Source organism: Mauremys reevesii, linkage group 7, assembly GCF_016161935.1.
Source record: "Mauremys reevesii isolate NIE-2019 linkage group 7, ASM1616193v1, whole genome shotgun sequence".
NCBI lineage: Eukaryota > Metazoa > Chordata > Testudines > Geoemydidae > Mauremys > Mauremys reevesii.
Genome location: NC_052629.1, coordinates 68,438,890 through 68,451,776, shown reverse-complemented (window position 1 = coordinate 68,451,776; position 12,887 = coordinate 68,438,890). Strand labels below are relative to the sequence as shown.

Below are 12,887 nucleotides of genomic sequence, written 5' to 3'. Positions count from 1 at the left end.
CAGAAGGGACCATTATGATCATCTAGTCTGACCTCCCGCAAGATGCAGGCCACAAAAGCTGACCCACCCACTCCTGAAATAATTCTCTCCCTTGACTCAGCTGTTGAAGTCCCCAAATCCTGATTTAAAGACTTCAAGTAGCAGATAATCCTCCAGCAAGCGACCCCTGCCCCATGCTGCGGAGGAAGGCGAAAAACCTCCAGGGCCACTGCCAATCTACCCTGGAGGAAAATTCCTTCCCGACCCCAAATATGGTGATCAGCTGAACCCCGAGCATGACCCATTGTAGTCTCCCTTTTCACCAGTTCCTTATCCACCTTCATGTCTCATATTAATCCCCATTTTCTCCAATTTAACTTAAAATTTCCCATGTGGAACTGTAGCAAATGCCTTACTGAAATCCAGGTAGATTAGATCTACGGCATTTCCTTTGTAAAAAAATCAATTATCTTCTCAATGAAGGAGATCGGGTTTGCATGGCACCATCTACCTTTGATAAAACTATGTTGTATTTTATCCCAATTACCATTTACCTCTATTTCCTTAACAACTTTCTCTTTCAAAATTTGTTCCAAGACCTTGTGTACAATTGAGATCAAAGTGACAGGCCTATAGTTTCCCAAATCACTTTTCTTCAAGTTTCTGAAAAATAGGTACTATATTAACAATTGCCCAGTCCTAAGATATGACTTCTGAGTTTACAGAGTCATTAAAAATCCTTGTTATTGGGCTTGCAATTTCATGTGCCAGTGCCTTTAATATTCTTGGATGAAAATTATCTGGGTCCCCTGATTTAGTCCCATTAAGTTGTTTGAGTTTGACTTCCACCTCGGTTGTGGTAATTTCTATTTCCATATCCTCATTCCCATTCGCTACCCTGCCACTGCCCCTTAGCTTTTCATTACACTTATTAAAAACTGAGGCACAATAATTGTATAGGTGCTGGACTATGCCTAGAGTATCTTCATTCGCCACCCAATCCTCAGTGCTTAATGGTCCCGCTCCTTCTTTCCTAATTATTTATATGGATGAAAAAAATGTTTACTATTGGTTTTAATTTTCTTTGCAAGCTACAACACTGATTAGCTTTTGGCAGTTCTCACTTTATCCCTACACTTTCTGACCTCCAAGAGGTAGCGTTCCTTGCTGATCCATCATATCTTTCATTCCTTGCAGGCTTTCTGCTTTCTCTGAATCACCAGTTTGAGATGCTTGTTCATCCAGCTTCGTCTGGAGCCCTTCCCAGCAATTCTTCCCCCCTTGCGTGGGATGCAGACTTCAGATACTTTAAGTCAAAGTTGCAGAAACTAATTCCAAGCTTTCTCCACATTCAAATCCTTGAGTTCTTCAGTACAATCCACCTCCCTAACTAATTCTCTTATGCTTTTAAATATAGCTCTTTTGAAATCAAGGGCCTTAGTTGCAAAGATTTATTTTTGTTTTTCTGCCCATTTAGTTTAAACTGAATTAGCTCATGATCACTTGAACCAAGGTTGTCCCCTACAACCAGTTGTTCCATGAGGTCCTCACTACCACGTCCTGCCCAATAACAAATCTAAAATGGTGCCGTGTCTTGTTGGTTCAATGACTATTTGGTGAAGAAATCTGCACCTCCTGGCTTGGCCCCAGGTCTGGAATATGTATCACAAAACTACATAAATATGTAAATATATAGAAGTGTTGAAATGAGTTGGAAAATTAACGAGGAGCAACTTTATTAACAGTGCATTTATTTTAAATTGCATGAATGAGCAGGGGAGGGGAAACTCTAGTTCAGCCCAATGCCACAGAAACTCTGCCTATCAAAGTAGGATATTGAGCCAAAAGCATTACATCATCCCAATTTATTCTCATGAGCTCTGACCAGCCAAAGGGCTGGACGCAGTTAGTAACTCCTTGTCAATAAAGAAGTCTTATATCTGCCTAAAGAAGTTTCTATAATTGTCAGCTACACCACAAATGAACTGAAAACATACCCAGCTTCTCTTCACACCTGAGCCTGTCTGAGACCAGTACACAGTTATTCTGCATGGGTTCTGAGTCAATTTTATAGTTAATTTTTGATACTACATATAATTGTTAAATTGAAGTTACATAAAAAACTAGTAGTTGATCTTTCTCTTTGAAGACAATGAGTTTATTTCTATCCCTGTGTTAATGAGTTCAGAATAAAAAACAATCAAACAAATGCACAGGTCTAAGGTATTGAGGTGACTTTTCATTGTCTTTATCGAGGAAGAACACAGAGCTGGAATGATTTTGGTGCATTTGACACAAAACTTGACTGTGGAGTTATATCAATGTCTTTGGGGTCAACGACAGGTTTCAAGGTAAAGTTCTGCAAAATCGTTGTCAGTAACATAAATAGCTCCATCCGAGCCAGACCCTCTCCCACGCAAATCCGCTTCCCTGCAATGAAAAAGGAATTTTGAGTTGATGCTGGAGATCTTTCTTTGCAGCACATTTTAAATACGGTTATTATGGAAGCAAAATCTCAGTATTAAAATTAGATGCACAGAGTAATTCAAGATAAGTGCATGGAGGATAATGGCTGTCTCTCAGAGTTCAGGACACTAAGAAAGTTTGCGGGCATTTAAGAAGCAATTCACAGATCATTTGAAGAACTGAGTTCCTTATATTGCCATTTTAAAGGCAGTTGGGGATGAAGGGTGGGAAGATGTGGGGTTTGAGAAACAGATTATCCATTTCCCAAACAAGCTAAACAGTATTCTGGGGGAGTGACATGGTGATGACAGAGTAACAGGGGAGAAGTAACAGGTAGAGAGGTGTGGGTGTCCTGAATCACAGGATGGAGAAAGAAGGCTGAAAGGCACTGTTAACAGAGTGGCAGTTGCTTGGAGTCAAGTAGAGAAGTTAAGTAGCCCCTGGATGACATCAAGACGGCTGAGGTATTTAATGCCCATTCTGCTTCAGTCTTCATTGGAAAGGTGAAAGGTGACCAGATACCCAACACAATTAATACTAACAACAAAGGGAAAGAAACACACTCCAAATTAGGGGGAGAACAGGTTAAAGAATATTCAGATCAGTTAGATGTAGTCAAGTCAGCAGGGCCCAATGAACTTAAGGAACTAGGTGAGGCAATCTCAGAACTGTTAGCAATTAACTTCGAGAGCTCATGGAGGATGGGTGAGGTCCCAGAAGACTGGCAATGGAAAAACATAGTACCTAGCTTTAACAAGGGGAACAAAGAGGACCTGAGGAATTGTCAACCAGTCAGCCTGGAAAAATACAGGAACAAACTAAACAATCAATTGGTAAGTACCTAGAAGATAATAGGATTATGAGGAATAGCCAGCATGGATTTGTCAAGAGCAAATCATGCCAAACCATCCTGATTTCCTTTTTTAACAGGGTTACTGGCCTAAAAAACAGAGGGGGAACAGTAGATGTGATATATTTTGGCTTTTGACACAGACCCACATGACATTCTCATAAGCGAGCTAGGGAAATGTGGTCTAGATAAATTACTTTAAGGTGGGTTCAGAACTGGTTGAAAAAAACATACTCAGAGAGTAGCTAGCAGTGGTTGGCTTTCAGACTGTGAGGGTGTATAAAATGGGGTCCCAGAAGGGCCTTTCCTGTGTTTAATACTAGTCAATATTTTGATTAATGACTTGGATAATGGAGTGGAGAGTATGCTTATATTTGCACTATTATAATGCACAACTATAAAATAGGGGATAATTGGCTAAGCAGTAGAACTGCTGAAAACAATCCAGGGAGGTTATAGTGGATCACAAATTCAATACAAGTCAACCAGGTGATGCAGTTGCAAAAAAAGGCTAATAACATTCAGGGCCGGTGCAAGGATATTTTGCACCCAAGGCAAAACTTCCACCTTGCGCCCTCCGTCCCACTCCCTCCCCCTGGAGCATCGCTTATTATAAACTTTCAAAAATGAATACAGTGGAGTCACGTCTTATGCGGGGGTTAGGTTCTAAGGTCAGCGCATAAGAGGAAAATCACATATAGTGAAAATTACCATAAAGTAGCAGTACACACAGTATACACTGTATACACTAGAACAGAGGTCCTCAACCTATGGCAGGTGCGCCAAAGGTGGCACACAAGCTGATTCTTTTTTAATGGCAGGCTGCGGGTCCCGGCCACCGCTGAGCCCGTTGCTGGCTTGGGGTTCCGTTCACTCAGCCAGCAGCGGGCTGAGCAGGGCTGGCAGAGGGCTGAGCGGAGCCACCTGCTGGGACCCAGGCTGGCAGCGGGCTGAGCGAGCTGAGCGGGGCTGGCGGCTGGGACCCTGACTGGCAGCGGGCTGAGCAAGGCCAGCAGCTGGGACCCCAGCTGGCAGGAGCTAGCGGATGGATCCCCAGACCCCGCTGCCAGTCTAGGGTTCCCAGCCACAGGCCTGCTCAGCCCACTGCCAGCCCCACTCAGCCTGCTGCCAATTGAGTGAACGGGACACCAGGCCGGCAGTGGGCTCAGTGGCGGCTGGGACCTGCAGCCTGCCATTGAAATAAAAATTGGCACACATGCCATAGGTTGAGGACCCCTGTTCTAGTGTATACAGTGTATACTGTGTGTACTGTCCTTTATGGTAATTTTCACTATACCTGATTTTCCTCTTACATGCTGGCCTTAGACCCTAACCCCGTGTAAGATGTGACTCCACTGTAGTGTAAAAAAAATTGTGGGTCACTACTTTTTGGTGCCCCCAAATCTTGGCGCCCTTGCTGGCTGCCTTGTTTGCCTAGTGGTTACACCAGCCCTGTCTGGGGTGTATTAACAGGAGTGTTATATATAAGACACGGTGGTGATTATCCCACTCTGCTCAGCACTGGTGAGGTCTCAGCTGGAGTATCCTCTCCAATTCTGTGATTCACAGTTTAGGAAACGTGGATAAATTAGACAGTGTCCTGAGGACAGCAACAAAAATGATCAAAGGTTTAGAAAACCTGACCTCTGAGAAATGGTTAACAAAACTGGGCATGTTTAGTTTTGAGAAAGATGTTTGAGGGGGGACCTGATAACAGTCTTCAAATATGTTAAGGGCTGTTCGAAAGAGGACAGGAATCAATTGTTCTCCTTGTCCACTGAAGGTATGACAAGTAATATGCTTAATATGCAGCAAGGGAGATTTAGGTTGCATATTAGCAAAAATTTTCTAACTCTAATGGTAGTTAAACTCTGGAACAGGGTTCCAAGGGAAGTTGTGAAATCCCCATTCTTGGAAGATTTTAAGAACACGCTGGACAAACACCTGTCAAGGATGGTGTAGATTTATGTGATCCTACATCAGTGCAGGGGGCTGGACTTGATGGCCTCTCGAGGTCCTTCCAGCCCTGCATTTCTACAATATCTCTCCAGCGAAGAGCGGGGATTGTATATCTAGTAAAAAATTTCACTTCAGACAACGAACAGGAAGTGACACTCTTTAAAGACTGATAGATGCTTTGCTAGCATGAGAGACTCTGCTAGCATGGGACACCTGAAAACACTCTGCACTAAACAGTCTGAGAGCCGCTAGAAAGTTCAAGGCAAAGCTAGAAGACAGTCTGGGACCTGAAATAAAAACAACTTCTTTTACCTGCAGAAAAAGGCATGAAGAAGTCACTCTTCTTAAAGGCACCATTTTCATCCAAGAAATGTCCTGGGTTAAATTGCTCTGGGTTTGGGAATTCCCTTCTGTCATATAGAACTGACTTCAGTACAGGGAATATCGTGGTGCCCTGAATTAGCAAATGTAGAAAAAAAAAGAGTTAAAGTGGATACTATCCAAAAGAGAGAAGCCCCCAAAATTCACTGAGCTGGACTGTGGGATCCATCTTTGTTTTTCTTCATTTCCTTGCATGCCCTGAATGTCATGCTTTCAACCAGAAGCAGAAATCTTAAAATTTTATGAGCACAGTTATGCCCACTGAACTACAGTCCACCCTTTGTACTACTCACTGGCAGAGCTAGGATACATTGAGTGACTTTAGGAAAGTCACTTTCAGTCTCAGACCCCTTGTTACTGCATCTGTAAATTGGGGATAGTGATACTATCTCCTCTTCGTAAAGTGCCCTGAGATACAGGAGCTAAATTTTATTATTATTCAGTATATTAGACCTTGCAACATACGCCTGCAAGTGAGAGAGAAGCTACATCAAAGGAATTATTTTGGGGAAGTTCTATAGCCTATGTTACACAGGAGGTCAGACTAAATGATCACAGTGGTCCCTTTTGGCCTCATATCTCTGTCCACTAGTATCTTTGGAGGATATTAAGCAGAAGCTACTAAGGTTAGACATTTTGAAACCAGTGGGTTCAGATAACTTGCATTTGAGAGTTTTTAAAGAGTTGGCCGAGGAGCTTGCTGTACCATTAATGTTGATTTTCAATAAGTTTTCAAACAGTGGGGAAGTTCCAGAAGACTGGAAGAAAACTAATGCTGTGCCCATTTTAAAAAAGAGTCAACAGGATGAGTCAGCAGTAATCACTGCTTATCAGCCTCACACTGCTTATCAGCCTCACATTGCTCCCAGGCAAGATAATGGAACAGATTTTATGGGACTAGATTAACAAAGAACTAAAGGAGGGTAATGTTATTAATGCAAATCAACATGGGGTTATGGAAAATAAATTCTGTCACACTAACTTATTATCATTCTTTGATTAAATTAGAAGGGTGGTTAATAAGGGTAGTAGTGACAACCTAATATACTTAGGCTTCTGTAAGGCATGACTTGGTATCACATGACATTTTGATTAAAAAACAGAACAATACAAAATTAATATGGCACAAATTAAATGGATTAAAAACTCTCTAACTGATAGGGATCAACATTTAATTGTCAATAGGAAATTGTCAGTGAGTGGGTCTGTTTTTGGTGGGATCTGCAGGGACTGTTTCTTGGCCCTATGCTATTTTAATATTTTTATCAATGACTTGAAGGAAAACACAAAATTGTCATTGATAAAGTTTGCAGATGACACAGAAATTGGAGGCATGGTACATAATGAAGAGGACAGGTCATTGATTCAGAGCAATATAGCTAGCTTGGTAAAATGGGTGCAAGCACACAATATGTATTTTAAAACAGCTAAATGTAAATGTACACATCTGGGAAAAAAGAAGGTAGGCCAGACTTACAGGATGTGGCCTCTACCCAAGTAGAGTAATGACTCTTAAAAAGAGTTGCGGGTTGTGGTGGATAATCAGCTAAACATGAGCTCCTAGTATAATGCTGTAGCCAAATAAGCTAACACTATGCTGGGATGCAGAAACAGGGGAATCTCGAGTAGGTGTAGCAAGGTTATTTTACCTCTATATTTGGCACTGGTGAGACCGCTGCCGGAATACTGTGTCCAGTTCTGGTGCCCACAACTCAAATGATTAAAGGATTAGAAAGCATGCCTTATGGTGTGTCAGGGTTCTCTCCCCACTCTGAACTCTGGGCTACAGATGTGGGGACCCGCATGAAAGACCCCCTAAGCTTACTCTACCAGCTTAGGTTAAAAACTTCCCCAAGCACAAATTCTTCCTTGTCCTTGGAACGGTATCGCTGACACCACCAAGTGAGTTAGACAAATATTTAGGAAAAGGATCACTTGGAATTCCTGTTTCCCCAAAATAGCCCCCCAAGCCCCATCACCCCCTTTCCTGGGGAGGATTGAGAGCAAACAAGGCGAGCATAGACCAGCCCTTTGGGGTTTTAGGACACTAAAAACAATCAGGTTCTTAAAAGCAGAACTTTATTATAAAGAAAAAGTAAAAGAACCACCTCTGTAAAATCAGGATGAAAGGTAATTTTACAGGGTAATCAGATTCAAGAACACAGAGGATTCCCCTCTAGGCAAAACTTTAAAGTTACCAAAAAAAAAAAAAGGAATAAACTTCCCTCTTAGCCTAGGGAAAATTCACAAGCTAAAACATAAAATAATCTAATGCATTTCCTTCCTATTACTTACAATGTGTAATCTTAGATACTTAGTTCAGGTATGGCTTTACTAAATGTATTTTCCCTGCCCTGGTTCCTTGCTGTCCCGGAAAGAACACACAAAGAGAACACAAAACAAAAACCTTCCCCCACAGATTTGAAAGTATCTTCTCCCCTTATTGGTCCTTTTGGTCAGGTGCCAACCAGGTTATTTGAGCTTCTTAACCCTTTACAGGAAAAGGAGGGATTTTATGCTACCCTTAGCTGTATGTTCATGACATGGTGATATGCTCAAGGAGCTCAATCTATTTAGTTTAACAAAGAGAAGGTTAAGGGGTGACTTGATTGCAATCTATAACTATCTACACGGGGAACAAATATTTAATAATGGGCTCTTCAGCCTAGCAGAGAGAGATGTAACATCATCCACTGGCTGGAAGCCAAAGCTAGACAATTTCATACCAGAAATAAGGTGGAAGTTTTTAACAGTCAGAGTAATTACCCATCAGAACAATTTACCCAGTGACGTGATGGATTCTCCATCACTGACAATTTTTTAAAATCAAGATTGGATTCTTTTTTTTTTTTTTTTAAAGATGTGCTCTTGAACAAGTTCCATGGCCCGTGTTAAGTAGGAGGTCAGACTAAACTATCAGAAAAGACGTTTACTCACCGTTGTAACTGTTGTTCTTCGAGATGTGTTGCTCCTATCCATTCCAGTTAGGTGTGCGCGCCGCGCGTGCACGGCTCCTCGGAACATTTTTACCCTAGCAACTCCGGCAGGTCGGCTGGGCGCCCCCTGGAGTGGCGCCGCTATAGCGCTGGATATATACCCCAGCCAGCCCGTCCGCTCCTCAGTTCCTTCTTGCCGGCTACTCCGACAGTGGGGAAGGAGGGCGGGTCTGGAATGGATAGGAGCAACACATCTCGAAGAACAACAGTTACAACGGTGAGTAACCGTCTTTTCTTCTTCGAGTGATTGCTCCTATGCATTCCAGTTAAGTGATTCCCAAGCCTTATCTAGGCGGTGGGGTCGGAGTGAGACGTGGCAGAGTGTAAGACTGCTGAGCCGAAGGCTGCATCGTCTCTGGATTGCTGCACCAACGCGTAGTGGGAAGCGAAGGTGTGGACAGAAGACCAGGTGGCCGCTCTACAGATGTCCTGGATGGGAACATGGGCGAGGAAGGCGGCAGATGAGGCTTGCGCTCTCGTAGAGTGAGCGGTGAGGCGGGATGCTGGCACGCGAGCAAGCTCGTAGCATGTCCGGATACATGCCATCACCCAGGCGGAAATCCGCTGAGAGAAGACCGGCTCTCCTTTCATGCGATCAGCAACCGCTACAAACAGCTGGGGCGAACGCCGGAAGGGCTTCGTCCGCTCGATATAAAAAGCAAGGGCCCTGCGGACGTCCAGGGTGTGAAGCTGTTGCTCATGAGGTGAGGCGTGCGGCTTCGGGAAGAAGACCGGAAGGAAGATTTCCTGGTTGAGGTGGAAGGCCGACACCACCTTAGGGAGGAAGGCCGGGTGTGGTCGAAGCTGCACCTTGTCTCCGTGGAAAACAGTATATGGTGGACCCACCGTTAGGGCACGGAGCTCGGAAACTCGTCTTGCCGACGTTATAGCGACGAGAAAAGCCGTTTTCCAGGAGAGAGAGAGCAGGGAGCACGTGGCCAGGGGCTCGAAGGGTGCTCCCATAAGCTTGGCCAGAACGAGGTTTAAATCCCAAGCCGGGGTAGGACGTCGTATCGGCGGGTACAAGCGGTCCAGGCCCTTAAGGAAGCGGGAAACCATCTGGTTGGAAAAGATGGACCGGCCTCCTATGGATGGACGAAAGGCGGACACGGCTGCCAGGTGTACCTTCAAGGAGGAGATCGCGAGTCCTTGTTCCTTAAGGTACCAGAGGTAGTTCAGGATTGTAGCAATAGGGACTAGGAAGGGATTAAGGCCGCGCTGATCGCACCAGAGCGCGAAACGCTTCCATTGCGCAAGGTAGGTGGAGCGAGTGGAAGGCTTTCTGCTTTCAAGCAGGACTTGCTGCACCGCCGCCGAACAGTCCCGCTCCGCGTGGGTCAACCACATAGGTACCAAGCTGTAAGATGGAGGGACTGTAGGTCCGGGTGGCAGAGTCTGCCAAAGTCCTGCGTGATGAGATCCGGCCATAATGGAAGGGGAATGGGATCCCGAACGGAGAGCTCGAGCAGCAGGGTGTACCAGTGCTGCCTCGGCCAGGCCGGAGCGACGAGTATTAGGCGGGCCCTGTCCCTCCGAAGCTTGAGTAGCACCCAGTGTATGAGCGGGAATGGAGGGAAGGCGTAGAGGAGGTGATCCGTCCAGGAGCAGAGGAATGCGTCCGACAGGGAGCCCGGGGAGCGACCTTGGTAGGAACAAAACCGGTGGCACTTCCTGTTCTCCTTGGAGGCAAACAGTTCTATCCGGGGAAACCCCCACCTTTGGAAAATTGTGAGCACCACATCCGGACGAAGGGACCACTCGTGGGAGATGAATGACCTGCTGAGATGGTCCGCTAGCGTGTTCTGCACTCCTGGAAGAAAGGACGCTGACAGGTGAATCGAGTGGGTTACACAAGTCCCACAGGCGCATTGCCTCCGTGCAAAGTAGGGAGGAGCGGGCTCCGCCCTGCTTGTTCACATAGAACATCGCCGTCGTGTTGTCCATGAACACCGCCACACAGCGCCCTTGCAGATGGACGTGGAAGGTGTGACATGCCAAGCAGATCGCTCGCAGCTCCCGGACGTTGATGTGGAGGGAGAGCTCTTGGGGCGACCAGAGGCCCTGGGTGTGGAGGTCGCCCAGGTGAGCCCCCAATCCCAATGCCGAGGCATCTGTGGTCAGGGTGACAGATGGGCGGGGAGGGCGGAACGGGACTCCTGCACACATGACCTCTGGGTCCAGCCACCAGCTGAGCAAACCGAGGATTGGCTTTGTGACCGTGACTACCATGTCCAGAGGGTCGCGGTGCGGACGGTACACCGACGCCAGCCAAGATTGAAATGGGCGAAGGCGCAGCCTCGCATACATGGTCACGAACGTGCAGGACGCCATGTGGCCCAGGAGGCGTAGGCAGGACTGAACCGTTGTCGTGGGAAAGGTGTGCAGGTCCCGGATGATGGAGACCATCGTCTGGTGCTGAGGTCGAGGGAGGCAGGCCCTGGCCAAACCGGAGTCTAGGACTGCTCCAATGAACTCCACTCGTTGTGATGGAGTTAAAGTGGACTTCTCAGCATTGATGAGAAGGCCCAGGAAGTGAAACAGGGTCAGTATCTCGGCCATTTGATCTGCTACCAGCTGTCGGGATGGCCCGCGAATCAGCCAGTCGTCGAGATATGGGTAGACGTGTATGCAACGATGGCGGAGGGCTGCGGCAACCACTGCCATGCACTTGGTAAAGACCCTCGGCGCGGTGGAAAGGCCGAAGGGTAGCACCGCAAATTGGTAGTGCGCGGTGTTGACCACGAAGTGTAGGTAGCGTCAATGGGGAGGGTAAATCGCAATATGGAAGTACGCGTACTTCATATCGAGGGCGGCAAACCAGTCTCCCAGATCCAGGGAGGGAATGATGGTCCGCAGGGTGACCATGCGAAATTTGAGCTTGAGCAGGTAGCTGTTGAGCTCCCGGAGGTCTAGTATAGGTCATAGACCTTTCTTCGCCTTGGGGATGAGAAAATATCAGGAATAAAATCCCCTGCCCCACATGTCGTGCGGCACCTCCTCTATGGCACCCAAGTTCAACAGAGTCTCGACCTCTTGCAAGAGGAAATGCTCGTGAGAGGGGTCCCTGAAGAGGGACAGGGAAGGTGGGTGGGAAGGAGGGGGCGAAACAAACTGAAGGCGGTAACCATACTGGATTGTATGAAGTACCCAGTTGTCCGTTGTTATTTGGGACCACGCCGGGAGGAAGTGGGAAAGGTGGTTGCAAAATAAGGGGGAAGGATCCGGTAAAGAGACTGATGGGCCGCCCTCAGGCGTCCCATCAAAATGCCTGCTTGGGCCCTTGAGGAGCCTTGGAAGGCACCTGGGCCTGGTTGCGCCTGTTGCCTGACGGTCTATGGTGGTTTAGGCTGCCTCTTCGACTATTATACAGTCGCGACCTGGCCTGAGTAAAGGGCCGGTAGGGCTGCTGCCGGAACGACCTCCTCTGGGTAGCCGGTGTGTGCATACCCAAGGTGAGAATAGTGATTCGGCCATCTTTGCGGGTCTGAATCCTGGAGTCCGTTTTCTCCAAAAAGAGACCCTGAGTGTCGAAGGGGAGGTCTTGCAGGGTGTACTGCACCTCGGGCGGCAAGGTGGAGGACTGCAGCCAGGAGATGCGCCTCATGGTTACTCCCGAGGCCAGGGTTCTGGCTCCTGAGTCCGCCAAGTCCAGAGCGGCCTGGATGGAGGACCGGGAGGCTTTCCTGCCCTCCTCAAGGAGGGCCGAGAACTTCTGTCGGGAGGCTGTTGGGATCAGCTCCGAAAACTTAGACAGGGACACCAAAATATCAAAGGTGTAGCGAGCAAGGAGAGCCATCTGGTTGGCAATCCGGAGCTGGAGACCCCCTGCCAAATAGACCTTCCAGCCCAACAAATCCATGCGCCGAGCGTCTTTAGATTTTGGCGCCGGAGCAGGTTGCCCATGTCTCTCCCGGTCATTGACGGACTGCACCACGAGGGAGTCCGGAGTCAGGTGCGTATATAAGTACTCATAGCCGGTGGGAGGAACCGAGTACTTGCGTTCGACTCCGCGAGCGGTGGGAGGGACGGACGCCGGTGACTGCCAGATGGTAGTGGCGTTCTTTTGTATAGTGCGGATGAATGGGAGGGCCACCCGCAGTGGGGCCTCAGCTCCAATCACATTGGTCACCGGGTCGTCATCCTCAGCGACCTCCGCCACGGGGAGGTCAATAGCCTTCGCTACCCGGCGAAGATCCTGGTGGGCCCGCAAGTCAATTGGGGGGGATCCGCCGTGGAAGCCCCCGCCACCGCCTCGT

The 12,887-nt window shown here is 47.3% G+C and overlaps 1 protein-coding gene across 4 annotated transcripts in view; it reads right to left on the bottom strand.

The window, feature by feature from the left end:
* Positions 1–1,710: 1,710 nt before the first annotated feature.
* Positions 1,711–12,887, bottom strand: part of LOC120368851 (cytochrome P450 2H2-like) — a 68,321-nt gene continuing 57,144 nt past the window's right edge. For all 4 annotated transcript variants that reach the window (XM_039481515.1, XM_039481516.1, XM_039481517.1 and 1 more), the window contains 2 exons: positions 5,567–5,708; positions 1,711–2,409 (listed from right to left, as the gene is read on the bottom strand). In XM_039481515.1, coding sequence (XP_039337449.1) covers positions 2,228–2,409; positions 5,567–5,708 — 324 coding nt within the window. In that variant the 3' untranslated portion in view covers positions 1,711–2,227. The remainder of the gene's footprint in view (positions 2,410–5,566; positions 5,709–12,887) is intronic.